At 41.6% G+C, this 14,655-nt stretch overlaps 1 protein-coding gene across 15 annotated transcripts in view; it reads left to right on the forward strand.

Annotated features, from left to right (window-relative positions):
- Positions 1-3,886: 3,886 nt before the first annotated feature.
- The window catches only part of srcin1a (SRC kinase signaling inhibitor 1a), a 127,109-nt gene continuing 116,340 nt past the window's right edge, over positions 3,887-14,655 (forward strand). For 14 of the 15 annotated variants that reach the window (XM_077495864.1, XM_077495972.1, XM_077495873.1 and 11 more), the window contains exon 1: positions 3,887-4,134. In XM_077495864.1, the coding sequence (XP_077351990.1) occupies positions 4,113-4,134 (22 nt within the window). In that variant the 5' untranslated portion in view covers positions 3,887-4,112. Of the gene's footprint in view, positions 4,135-7,192; positions 7,329-14,655 lie in introns of those variants that run through there. The other variant, XM_077495910.1, reaches the window with a different exon arrangement.

Consider the following 14,655-nt stretch of genomic DNA (forward strand, 5'->3'; position numbering starts at 1 on the left):
GAAGCAGTTTATTCCTCAACTCCTCTGGAGGCTCGCAACGATAGCATTGCAGAAGATTTTTCCTCATTTGCGTGTGCGTGTAGCAATCACGAATTGGACTCTGAATTCAAAGGCACTTGTTTTGTAGACTTTTGCCTTTCAAACGACATTATTGCATTGCAAACAACAAACCATGTCGATGTCAAATGTTACCCATGTCAGACTCATTTTGAGCTAAATTAGTCATTAAACAAGGGAAACAATTAGCACTGTGAGCTAATATAGCTTTATGGGAAATGTAGTCTCACAAAGGCCATGCCATGTTTGTGTCTTGAAATATTGTGAGACATGCGATTTGGCGTTGTTCACCGTCCATATTTGGCCTAATACGTCTTCATAAAACCCTTAAAGTGCTGCGCATGCCTAGCTGATTCTTATTTATTTTAGATTCACACACGACATAAAGCGGTGTGTGTTTGGTGTCTGCTTACTTTACATTGCATGAAATGGACCAATAAAAAGTGCCTCAGCTGGGGAGTAAGCGAACCAAAGGCTCAAAATACAGCGACCATTTTGTTCTTGTTAGCCACCTAATTATGAAGTTAATCATGTTTTATCACAGGGAAATGTTCATAGCTGTGCTGCATTTGCTCAGGACCCACGGGAATGCTTGCTCGATGCGCCCTTAAGGGTTATTGCTGGTAATTTATGCCTGATACCTCCCAAGTTCAACACAAATCAGTGAATGCAACAATTGAATGTAAGAACTATCATTGCAGGGAGAGTTTGGTGTGGCCTACTTTTTGGTGGACGGTCCCTGCTGACTGGCAGGCGGGAGGGTGCCTATGTGGAGCAGCCGGACGTGCTGGACAAACTGGTATGTGTTGTGTAATTGATGCGCAGCGTGAGCATCCATTATTCATCCGTTCTCGTCATGAACAGGCTCGCATCCGCTTTTATCTTTCCATCTCCTGACATTTTGTTTTCTCCTCTGCCTCGGTCGCCGTCTATTACCTTCAATTGCTACGCACTCATACGCGGCAAACAAAATAGGTGCCGCTCATTTATGGTTTATTGTTATTTGCCAACGGTTTCACACCGTTTGACACTTACAGCACATCATCGACAGCTGTATAACAAAAAAAAAAATCAATTATTGTGACAATAATAATGCATACTTTTGGATATGGATATTTTGATACCGCTCTGAAGTGATGCGGAATAATGGTAGGATGGCTTTGTTGCCCTTTTTTGTGTTATCGCCTTTTAAACGGAACCCAGTGAGCTGGGATATTTCAGCAACTGTGTATGTTCACACAATAAAACAGCATACCATAATCAAGCAGTGGTGCTTTAATTAAAATATTGTTGAATTTGTTCTGTGATTGTGCTCATAACTCAAAACTGGTATATCAAATCATGCATCGAAATGCCACTACATCGGACCCCTGCTATTCGTGGGGGATAGTGACCAGGTTGACCTGCAAATCAGTGCATAATTGGCACACATTGATATGCATTTGAGAAAAAAAAAAGTTAGACCCCAAAAATTCTTAACATCCCCCCCGAAACCGTAAATATGTAACCTTGCTCTGGCAAGATGAATTCTCGCGGTATTTGTGAGTTCACAAACTCCAGAGAATACATCTTGTACCGTTGCCGCAGATAACCGCCGTTCCCGAACCACTGGTGGTTCGGACCAATAACAGAGCGACATTGTGATTGTGGGCGGGATATGAATCTGTGACGAAACCAGGAAGCCAGCGCCAACGCCACAGCTAACATACATACCTAACATGGACGAATGGACACTACAATTAATTCTGTTCTCGCAGAATGACTCACTGTTTCCTTGTTGAATGTTGAACAGCGAAGGCGATTCGTGCATTTCTAGCTGGTAAGATGTTCGTGCTTTCCCCACCTTCGACAAGAACGATGAACGGACACAAACGCGTTTTCATCTGTGGTCGTGATTGGTTAAAACACAAACGTGTAGAATGTCGCATCGTCCAATCAGCTCGAATTATTGTACAGAATGTCCCGCCTTTTCCCGACGAAATTACTGTGGAGAGGTAACAGATGCCTATTGCCAGGTTAATAAATATGCATTTGACAAAATATTACATTTCCCCTCCAAAACCCAACAAACAAAAAGTAATAAAAACGATTGGATTTAAAAAAAAAAATAAATAAAAAAATGAATCATCGCAGCAGTAAATCAAAACAATCCCCCAAAAAACAAAATGTGTTTTTAATAATAGTACTCTATTGTACTTTATTTAAAAAATGAAGTTATAACATAATTAAATACAGTACACTGTACAGAATTGGACAGTTCTTGCATCATGATTTAATTCTGCAGTTCAGTTCATTGTGCTTCTGAGACTAGCGGCGCTAACTCAGTGGCGTTTTGCATTCTGTTAGCATAAAGCTAAATAGACTGTCATGAAGCAAAACTGTGCTGTTTTAAATTAACATGTAAATCTCTCTTTTTTTTTTTTTTTTTTTTTCATTTCGCGTATCAGTCAACTACAAGTGGGAGTGGAAATAAACAGCTTGTAGGCTGCTTTTTTTTTTCAATTTTTGCCAAACTATTGCTTATTGAGAAGTGAGCTAAAAATCAGCGCCCACGCCTGGTGAGTGACAATGAGTGTTGGGTGTGAGCTGTCACCTACATCCCATCTTTTCGGCATTCACCATTTACGCAGGAAGGCCCTGATATTACCTGCAAAGGTCTAAAATTTTGTTTTCTTCAAAAATGCTGACATAGCATTTGCCATGCTCGGATTATATTGTGTCGTAATAACTGATTATTTGTGAGCACGCCCGCCATGCGATGGTTGCCATGCCGATTCAGTGCCCCATTGCCTTCAGTTCCCCGACGAAGCCTCATCATTAGTTGGTGTTGTCACTCGAGGGATATTTCAAGCGTTTGCTCTCTGTTTATCCTCCCTTAAGCATCAACCTTCTTCAACAGCTATTCCTGGTACAGATATTGCTTTTAATATTTTCTCCCCCAACCCCACATAGATAAATACAGTAGTTGGAGTAGATGATTCATCACTGTCAAGTGGAAACCCTGTAATGTCCAAATATGGTCAGTTTAATATTTTTATTTTTCACAAATCGATAAAGGGGCGTATTGTTTGTGGATGGGGGTCGGGGATACAAGTTGAAGACTTTCGGTCGACAATAGTATTTTTTTTTTTTTTCCCATAGGTAAAATAATTGTCAGCACACTTTGACCCACCCCTTACCCGCATCGACCAAGGTGGCAAGGGGGCCTCCCGTGCTAATATAGAATGTTTTCATTTGGATCGATGTGGACCTTAGTGACACTTATAATTAGGGGGGCCCAGATTTTGGTGCGACACCCCGGTACATTGTACACACCTTCATTTTAGTTCTTCCTGACCACCACAGCTTTTAGATCAATGACCGTTGTTGGCACCTGGTGGCGCCTGTGTCTTTAAGAGAGAAAGCACAATGTTTAATGTGGAAGCCGAGGGGAGCCAGTGAGAGAGGAACGTGTGAATTTATCAACATTTGTGCTTCCTTTCGAAAGCTGTGTGCCGAGGCTCCGTGCACCGGCATGCACCCTCTCCCAAGGCTTCTGAAGAACTTGCCCCCTCCCTTCTCTCTCTCTCTCTCTCTCTCTCTCTCTCTCTCTCTCTCTCTCTCTCTCTCTCTCTCTCTCTCTCTCTCTCTCTCTCTCTCTCTCTCTCTCTCTCTCTCTCTCCCCCCCCCCCCCCCCCCCCCCACCTCCCACCCGGGCGCTCCCTTACACACACCCATACACACACACACACACACGTGCTGGCACCTACACGTATACACGCACGCACGCACGCACATACACTCGCACCCACACATCCACATCCACACTCACACCGCTGTCGGGGCTGTCGGGGAGCGCCGCCGCTGGTCCGCGGCCATCTCGCCAAAGGGAAAGGGAGTCCGAGCGAGGGCGAAGGGACAAAAAGGGGAAGCAAGCGGGAGCGGAGCGACTGGAAGCGGGAGCCCGGCGCGAGGCGGAGGAGCGACCTTTACTTGGAGCGGGAAAAAAAAGGAGGCGGGAAGGAGGAAAAGGGAAACGCGATCACTGTCACGGCTGCAGCGCTCCTTGACGCAGCATGGGCAATGCACCATCACAAGGCATGTCAAACCTTCAGCTTTTTATTTTTATTGTGTGTGTGTTGTGCGATCCAACCTGCTGACTGTCACACTGTTTAAGATGGGGGCTGGGCCGCGCCGGTGGAGAGGGATGCCGGATGCAAGGTGCGGGTGTAGCTTTGCTTGGGTTTGAGGTGCTTTAGGGGGGTGGTATGGGGTGGGGTAGGGGCACAATGAGATTGGAAGCAGGTGGGTCGGATCCAAGCAGGTATTCTGGACTAGCTTTGCCTTGTCAGGTGCAGGGATGACAACCACACACGCAAGAAGACTCATAATTGCCGGCTGATTAAATGGGCTTTTCCTCCAGAGGCCATGCGGGGGTCCAGGGATGGTACTTTCTAAAGGATGAATGTCCAGGTCAACCACTATTCCTTCCACCATAGTTTTATTCTCGGCGAGGTGCACGTTGCAGGTGTTCCAATGACAAAGCTAATTGAAGGTCGTGGTGAGCCTTAATGAGATGACGCTGATTGTCTGGTTACCTCCACCAAGGTCGCCATGACATGACCATTTTCCACAAAACTTTGTGGAACACATTTGGCTTTGGTTTAATTAATGGCGATGTCATGATGAGGAAGGCAATTTCCTTCATTTCTTTGCCAAGCGCACCTCTGTCCAATGATAGGTGTGTATGTCACATTTTGTTAGATACTGACGGCAGCAGTACAGTGGTGCATGGTGAGTATCAGTCGAGAGGTTCTCATGGAGCTTGTTTGTGCTTTTCTCTGGGTCCACCGGTTCCTCAAAGTCTCTAAATTAAGCTGTGAGTGTGATTGGTTGTATGTTGTTTTGGTGCCCTGTGAGTGACTGCTGTCTGCACTCTAAAAATGGATTGGTTAAAATAAATTACTAATCTAGTAGGTTAAGCACACATTGGCTTGACTGATTGTCAGACCCACCTAAGAGGGGTGAATTTCGTTCTCTACATTTTACCCATCCACTGAGGGAGCGGTGACCAGCAGCAGCGACCGTGTTCAGAAATCGTTTGGTGATCTAACCCCCAATTCCAACCCATAATGATGAGTGTCAAGCAGGGAGGCAAATGGGTCCCCTTTTTATAGTCTTTGGTATGACCCAGCCAAGGCTGGAACCCACAACCTCTCAGTCTCATAGCAGACACCACTAGACCACGGAGCTGGTAATGCCTAGTGATCTATCTAGACATACATTTGCATTTTTCAACACTATTATTTTTTAATATATATAATATAATGTAATCACTTAGAATAACTAATAAATACATTTAGAATACAATAAATTGATACAATAAATATATTTCCACATGATCTATCTACAGTAGACTTACTTTCTATTGTAACCAATTTCATTGGTTGCTTGGCTAACCAATAAAATTGGTATGCCCATAACCACCCGGAATGGTCAATGTCTGACCAATCTATTGGTTAATTAAGCCAATATGAGCTTAACCTACTAGATGAGTAGTTTGTTTTTAACCAATCTATTTTTAGAGTGTAGCACTTTGGAAAATAGAGAACAATAAATCCATCCATCCATCCATTTTCTTGACCGCTTATTCCTCACAAGGGTCGCGGGGGCTGCTGGCGCCTATCTCAGCTGGCTCTGGGCAGTAGGCGGGGTACACCCTGGACTGGTTGCCAACGAATCGCAGACAATAAATTCTTCATCCAAAAAAAAAAGTGTTAAATGCCACTTGAAGGTTGAAGTTTACGGGCAAACTATACATTAAAACTATAGAATAGCTCAATCACATTGCTGAAGCTTTCAGTCCACTATCTTAATGCTAATGCCATTTAGCATCAATCTTGTGGTACTACAACCCTTTAAAGCAACAGATTAAACAAACAGTGCAGCAACACTGGTAGAAAGATAATATAGCAGTACTCATATGTTTTTATCCTCTGCAAAGAATGACTAATATTGATGCTGTACTGATGTTCTGAGAGAAGATGGCTACCATTCATTTTGCAATGTGTGACTAAAATGGTTTCATGATTTTTAATCCTATTTAATTTTTCCATTAATGTATGGTTTTATAAAGTACAGTATTATGAAGTGCTGTTTGTTGGCGAAGGCTGGAACAGATTAGCAGCATTTCCATTCATTTCAATTGGAAGAAATGATTTGAGATTCACGTATTTCAAGTTAAAGCTGCGTAACTCAGAAAATTCAGTTTTGAAGCACAACTGTCTTCTGTGGCCGGAAAAGGAAACTGTATTTTCCCTTCTTCGAGTACACAACGCACACATGATGTCACATCCACCGAGGGCGGGAAATTCGAATCTGAATCCAGTCTGAAAACGATTGGCCAGAGACTTGCAGGAGTACCCGTTGTGAACAGCTAAGGTGTTAATCTACTAATTCGAAGATGTTTCCGTCATAAATTGTCAAATACAAAGGCTGTTATCATGATATTTTTGGGCGAAGTGTTAGAAAGAGCCGCCGTAGTCATATTGGAACCAATTAAAGCCATGATATCTCAATGTACCACTATTATCGTCACGATCATTACGGTAGTTAATGTAAATTTTGAAACACTAGGTGTGTGAATGTAACATGGCTTCCTGTGACATGTAATGATGGTTAAAAGAAAAGCGACACATTGATGCTTTACATTGAATATGGCTAATCTAGCCGTACGGCGGTACAGACATGAAGTTTAAAAGTTTCTATTCAATCGACGTGCAATGAATTCATTTGTGCAGCGGAGAAAGAATATTGTAATTTGTGTACAGTTCTGGCAGCCTCATTTTTTTATTGGTTGCTCGGCTATACACTTTTGGCAGTGCATGCACAATCTCGTCATGTTGTCCATAAAATGGACTTATGAGGTTTTCATTGGGCAATATGCACCATGTGGGTCGGCCATTTAGTGCTGCTCCAAATTAGGATTGCTCGGCCATTCTACTTTCATTGGGGTCCATTCAAGGACACACAGAGAGGAGGGAAAAGCACGGAGGGTGCGGGGGTGTGAAAGTGAACAACAACTGGCGTGCTGCGTGAGGATTCAAAGTCTTCATCCTCAGCCGTCATTTAGGCGGACAGTCGAGTGGGCCCTGGGGACGAGATGATAAGACTGAAAGGAAGTTGAAAAGAACACAAAAGCGAGAAAGCCGAGGAAGGGCTGAGTGGTGCGGAGATGCCGAGGGTCTCGTCGGTGGCGGCGCGCTGGAATAAGGTCATCATTTAGGAGGCTCGTAAGTGCTCAACAGCCCCTAAAATCTTTTATTCCGCCTCAGCGAGGGAAACACACGTTGCTTCTGTCTCATTCAAGAGCTTACTCGGGTCACATTCAGGTGACGGCCGACTTAAGTGTGTTTAGACCTTTTGCACTCGGCAGTTTATTTGATTTCATGCTTTATTACGCTAAGCCTTGTGTCTGTCACAACAGATTTGACACGTTTTTGTCGCCTCTGCGCTTTCTTTGCCAATTTGAAGTCACGCAATAAATAGTTCCAAGCCAAAATGTTCCAAAATGTGTCATGTGTTGCCTGAACATTCTCATAAACCTGGCAGCATTTCTGACCCATTTTTGAGGAACCCCGCGTTAAACAATACTACAATACCGATCCGCATGCACTTTGAAGTACGCTCGCCACTGGTGGCAATTAAGCGCAATTAGTTTAACATCACTAATCTGCTGCAACGCACTGCCGGAGCAGGCGGGGCTTGTAATCGCCGGCTGCCATGGCGAATGCAAGTAAGCCCATTAGACGTCACAGTAGCGGGCTCGAGCGCGGGAATGGCTTAAGCCGAGTGGAGCGTTAAACCCGGCGTCGGCTCACGCTAGCGACAACGATGCCATTGTCCACAGATGACTGATCCCGCTAACCTTCGTGTTCATCTCCTTTTTAAATCTCTCTATCCCATTCGGCAGTGACACTTTTAGATGCGAGTTAAAAAAAAAAAAAAAATGTACTGATGTGTGGAAGAATAGACTGTTGTTAATAAGTTGCTGACAAGTACAAAAAAAAAGCCTTTAAAAAGATACTGTAATTATATTCTTGTTCGCTGCCGGACATTTTCAACGCAGACTTCCCTATATTGCCAGTCGTTATTCAGCATTACAAGTATTTTGTGTTCTCTGACAATATAAGCACCAAAACATCCAGAAGACAAATACACTCTCTTCCTTTGCCAAACAAAAGTTTATTTTTAGTCTTTCCGTTCTTTAGTAATCAGCAATGCAACATGGGTTGGGTTCACTAAAACCACCAGCTTCTTGACAAAAAAGTGTACAAAATAAGATTTTTGTGAGAAGAACCATGTCAAGCAGAACAGATCACTTAATATTTGTTGCCTTTGTGATATTTTTAGGACCCCGCGACCCTTGTGAGGAATAAGCGGTCAGGAAAATGGATGGATGGATGGATATTTTTAGGGATAGATTGGCGCTGATAATTAGCATTTTGACGAATGTCTGGATCGGCCTTTTAAAAACGTCTGACGGCTGATAGTAAATCAATAAAATTCAGAAAATATTTATTTAAATTTTCAGTTAACTTTATAAGAGATGCTGCTGATGCTGGGAACTCTCCGCACCTTCTGATTTTGTTTGAAATTAACAAATATACAATAAAAAAAAAAAAATCAACATTTCAGATATTTTTTAATTTTGGAAAACTTTTACTGTAGAAAACAGCAGAGAGCTATTTACCTGTTTCATTTTTAAGACATGCTAAAGACTAATGAGTTCCCAGAACTTTTTTCTTTTTTTTAAATTTAAATCAGTTCACTAAGAAAAAACAACAACTCTATTTTACAGAGATCTATCTGTAAGTAATTACAGTGGTTTAGAAACAGTAATTTCAAAACAGTCTTCCATGTCAACCCATTGAAAAACGATTACACACATTTGTTGCAAGCACTAGTTATACAAATAAAGCTTACTTGGTGATAGGTGACACAGGTAAACTTCCTGAGCAGTGAATGAGTCAAATGGTACCCTCATTTACATAGCGCTTTTTCACCTTACAAGGCTCTCAAAGCGCTTTTTTCACATTTTGTCTGTCACTACTCATTCAACTACTGACGATGGATGATGCCGCAGCATCAGGCACAATGGGGGTTCAATATCTTGCTCAAGGATACTTTAACAGAGTCACAATGACCTGGGATTGAACCTACAACCTCAGGGTTGCGAGATTACCACTGAGCCACGCCGATGTATTCATATAAAATGCAGTGTGTTTACTATTATACTGAGAGGTGGTGTAATATTTGGCCCCTCTCATCCCATCATAGAGGGGTCACGGGTTTAAGACTTGCGCTACAATTTGTATGTCACGCTGCAACTCACCATTGTCTGTCCTAACATATGCTAACGCAGTAGTTGTAGAAAGACCACTTTTATGCCGCTAATATAAAGCAACGAAAGTGTGCAGTCAGTTTTAACACCACTACACTAATAAACACGTTGTTAAATTAATACCGCCCTGAAAGTGTCACCTAAATCTTTGAATGACTCCTTTTGATAATGGCAGTGTTATTTTATGGGGCCCTAACGCCGTAATCAATCCCGCCAAATCAAGTGAAAATAGAATTTACTGCTGATACTCCCATTTATTGCACTCTTAATTACAAACAGCATTTAGCAACCACACGCGATTGCATCTTCATCAGTTAGTCTTCACTTCTTAAATTCTAGTTGTTATCTTGTGTTTTTCTTCTTTTCCTCAGGCAGGTGGGCAGTTTGGCTCGGATGTTTATCCAGCATACAGAAAGAGCAAACCTCACATGAACTCCCATTTTTATTGAGCTTTATTTTCAAGACCGATCACAAGCAGGCTGACACCGGCATGTTTGCACGCTCACTTATTGTCCACGGTGCACCTGCTCGTTTCCCGCTGCACAAAGACCCGCCAGCTCTGCCCTGATTGGCTGGCGATGATGCAATGTTTCACGGCAGGCGTGGACAACCGTTCGCTCTCTGTGTTTTCGGGGCATGTCAGATTCTAATTGACCCTGGTGGGATCAGCGTTGCGAGATGGAGTCTGATAGTCACGCACACATTAATAAGATTGATCATATTTGGTTCGCACGTGTAGTACCATCCACTTTTAAGCTTCATACGGCGTCCTTGTCCCGGCAGGTTGTCACTGCACCAGTGCCTGCTGGAGCTTTTTGACACGCATCCAAGACGGACTGTGCATGTTCTGTTCTGTGAAGCTTTGTCTTATCAGGCGCTCTAAAATCTCAATTTCAGCTTTCTGCTCCAGAGATTTGTCCCTGTAGTCTCAAGGTTGTTAATGATTCACCAGTTTAAATATTACATACATTTATCAAAGATCTTTTTCTTCGCCGCTCATGCTGCACCTCTGAGACGAGTGGTTTGATGTGTGTGTGCAAGTGATGACAGACAAATAATGGAATAATTAGAGGACTTGTCATCACTTTTATATCATCACTGTGACCATTCATCAGCCTGTTTTGTCTTTTTGTTGTCACGCCTGAAAGTATCAGGAAGATTGAGCGTCAAGTCAAAGCAATCTCTTCTCATTTCTTAAACTCATAACAGGTTTGACTTGAGATTCCATCTTTTTTTTAATGGACTTAGAAAAATTGGCCTCTATCCTACAGTATGTGCGCCAGATTTTCAAAGCTATATTGCTTTAGTTAATGTGCATCACCTTCCTGTCACATGTTGATGTTTGGCAGATTTTTAGTGATCCTGAGGCTACAGGTCAACACAGAAATGTAGAAAAAGGAAGCATTACAGGGGGGAGATTGCGATTGAAAAAAATAAACTGTTCTCCCACCCACACACACATTTGTTAAAACAGTCATAGTGACTTGACAGTGGAACGTGCTAAATATGTGAAATGTGTGTGTGTGTGTGTGGGGGGGGGGGGGGGGGGAATCACTGGCCCCATCATCTGTCTAATTTAATACAAGAAATCATCTCCTGTCTCTGATTGGTTGGTTTTCCTCAGGTGCGGTGGTTTCTTGCAAATCAAACTAGAGCAGGGTGACTGCTGTTTTTTTTCCACAGGTCATATTTCTCATTAAGCCATAATGACAATTTTAACAAGTATGACATAAAGTTACATTGCAAACTACCCCTTTAACAGACACAGGAAGTGAAAAACGATTTAAAAAAAAATAGTTGGTCCTCACTTTAGATCTTCTGGGAAACCTTTGGATTGTGTCTGTAGGATTTTGGATACTAACCTGCGAACGTTTACCACGTGTTTTCTCCAGATACTCCGGGTTCCTTCTGTATTTCAAAAATTAATTATTAATTAATTAAATTAAAATATTAGATACATTGAAGACTAAATTGTTGGTAGGTATGACAGTGGCCCACAGGTGGCTGCCAACCAGTCCATTACGTACCCTGCCTCGTACTTAAAGTCAGCGTGGAGAGGCTCCTTGTTTAACACGGACAATATCGAAAATGGATAAAAGGGACCAACTTCCTGCAAGGGTACAAACTCTCTTCATTGGTAAACAAAAAATGTTCCCTGCCAGAATGTGATTTAAAAAGAAATCTTGTCATTCCTTGTAATATGTGGCCTTCATCATTTTTGTTGAATTAATTTGCACATGACACTGCTTTTCCTCACCTGGTCAAGGACTTCTTCCTGACTTGTGTGCTACCTACCACGCATATTGCGCCGAGCAAGGCAATCGGGAGCGCTCGCTAAGAGAACAAAGAGCGATGAGGCAAGCGGCGCTTTTGGAGGAAATGAGCTTGGCGACGTTAGCGAGGCCCTGGCAGAAGCGGTAATAGTTTTCCTTTTTCCCTTCCCGATGGTTCCCTCCTACGTTCTACCTCTTATCAACTCTGATTTTCATTCCCCAGATGCTCTGGCAGGAATACAAAGCAGGCGGCGCAGGCGCTGATGATTGCGGGCCCAGATTAGCCTCCTTCTGTTCCCAACTGGATCCAACTTATCACTCTTTACGTTGTGCTTCTATACGCATCCACCTTCCCTTCCTCGCCTCTTGACTCGAAGTCGTATCGGTCGATTCATCATCAGACCCCGTAACCTGAAATCCCCTAAGTGACACTGATGAACTATCACTTTACAAATTTTCCTTCCACGTGTCTCAACCGCCTCTGGGCTACAGAGAGAATTTAGATTTTCATTCTGCGTCCCTGTTAGCTTTTAAACCAGCGCCATGTTTCTTTTTTATGTGCTTTCCATTCTCCAGATCAATATTTGAATGAGTGCACGCGAAGTCTCTGCAGCAAAGCTTTGCAAGAACCTGCTACATTTTTGGTTTGGTTAGAAGCCAGCTCATCTCTCTGCATACCGTAACCAAAATGTTCCAATACTTCCCTGTATGATGCAGAGCCTTCTTGTTGCTGTCGTTTGACCTCCTCCGAGGTCAAAGAGTGAGAGATCAACATGAGCTTATGGCTTTTGTTTGTTGGCTGATGTATTAGTTGCAAGAGCAGGATTATGCAAAAAATGATTCAAACAACACAAACATAAATTGATAAAAACATAAAACTTTCATTAAAACAAAATCTCTTTGGTACTTGGTGGGGTTCAAATTGGGAAATGCATCATGGTATAAAATAATGCGCTTGATTCCGATATCTTCAGGTGGGAATCAGACCTGTTATATAACGGTTTTCGGCATAAACACACAGATTGCCTATATCCTGTCATAGAAATACATATGTTGGTGACTTATACACGCCTCTGTTGGCTCAAACAACACACATAAACACTAGATAGAACGATATGGTTTTGTTTTTTTGTTTTTCATAATACTGAAACCGATTATTAGTAGTCAAGGAGGCTGATAACCGATATTTGGAGCTGACTTTCGCTAAAAAGGAAAAATTTTGCCATAACAATTTGAAAAAATTTCCAATTTTTAACTCTGTTGAAATTGTCTTCAAGCATATGTTAGCAACTTTTCAGATTTGCAACTTTTTTCTTCATCTGTACAGTAGACATTTTTGAAAAGTTCAGAGAAGTCCCAGGGTTACATGAAAACTTAACAAGTAAATAGTTCCCTGTTGTTTTCTACAGTAATATCTGAAATGTTAATTTTCACTTACCTTAATTTTAATTTCAAACAAAAACAGAAGGTGCAGAGTTGTTCTAGGGTCAGCAGCATATCTTGTAAAGTTAACAGAAAATGTAGGTATCTGAAGTTAATCTGAAGGTTTCAATTGATATACTGAATTATCTGCCTGATTTTTAAAAAAGGTAGATACTGATATTTATCAAAATGCTGTGCCTAATAAACACATTCTGTAAACCTAACCTACAGAAAATTCAAAGAATATTAAATATGCTAAATTAAAGGTTTGTCCATTGTCAGAGGTGGGTAGTAACAAGTTACATTTACTCTGTTACATGTACTTGAGTAACTTTAAAAAAAAAAAAAAAAGTACTTCTAAGAGTAGTTTTACCACACAATACTTTTTACTTTTACTTGAGTAGATGTGTGAAGAAGGATCGCTACTCTTACTCCACTATATTTGGCCACACTAAAGTCGTTACTTTTTCTCCTTTTTTCATTCATTATCTTTACCAGAGAGCCAGCAGTGATTCTGCCACATGACTGCATTTCACCAATCAGATGTAGCAACAGTAATCACATGACGACTCCTTCTCTTAACATTCTACCAATCAGACGTAACAATGCAGTCACATGACCACAGGCAGTGGAAACACTAGCGGGCGGCATTTGAACATAGCAGCGGGAGAGGACGAAGCCGAACACCAATGGTCTCATATAATTAGCATATTTACCTTACACGCCATACGCAATAACAGCTTTTTAATGCGGTGTCTTATGTGTCTGCCGAAACAAACGGACATTTCGGCATATAAAAATTCCACATCAAACCTGAGTTAACATGTCGCAATAAATTTGACCTAAATTCCCTTTTTGCTGTATTTAGGCAGGTATTTGTCTTAAGTGTTGAAAATAGGGGTGTGCCAAAAAATCAATTCATAAAAAGAATCGAGATTCTCATTCATTAATCGAATCGAATCGATATTTAATATCCAAAAATCGATTTTATTCTACTGGAATAGATCATGACAACGTTGTGCATTTCTGTAAATTGAAGCAGAAATCATTTGTCAATCAAATAATTTTGAATCGAAAATCGTTTGAATCGAGAATCGAAAATCGATTCTGAATTGAATCGTATACCCAAAAATCGTAATCGAATCAAATTGTGCGACAGTCAAAGATTCCCAGCCCTAGTTGAAAAGGACCTTTTCCATAGACTCTTTTGCAAACACTAACTGTTGCCATAAACGAAACGGATGACGATACATGTTATATGGAGGCATGAATTGGCGGTAGCCAGTAGCCACTAAGTGTCACAAATTATTAACTGTAAAGAAGTTTTGGGAACAGATAAACACTTGACTCCATGTAATGCCAGAACCTGGTAAGAAAACATAGCAACGTTAAGCCATTCTTATTCAATGTAGCATATGTAAACAAAAAAGATTTAGGCTAAAAAATACGTATACAGTAAGTTTCTAATTGCTCTGCTGATGGGTATTTACAGAAATGTAGTGACCACAATACTTTCAGGTG

Source organism: Festucalex cinctus, chromosome 1 (assembly GCF_051991245.1).
Source record: "Festucalex cinctus isolate MCC-2025b chromosome 1, RoL_Fcin_1.0, whole genome shotgun sequence".
In the NCBI taxonomy this organism is placed as follows: domain Eukaryota; kingdom Metazoa; phylum Chordata; class Actinopteri; order Syngnathiformes; family Syngnathidae; genus Festucalex; species Festucalex cinctus.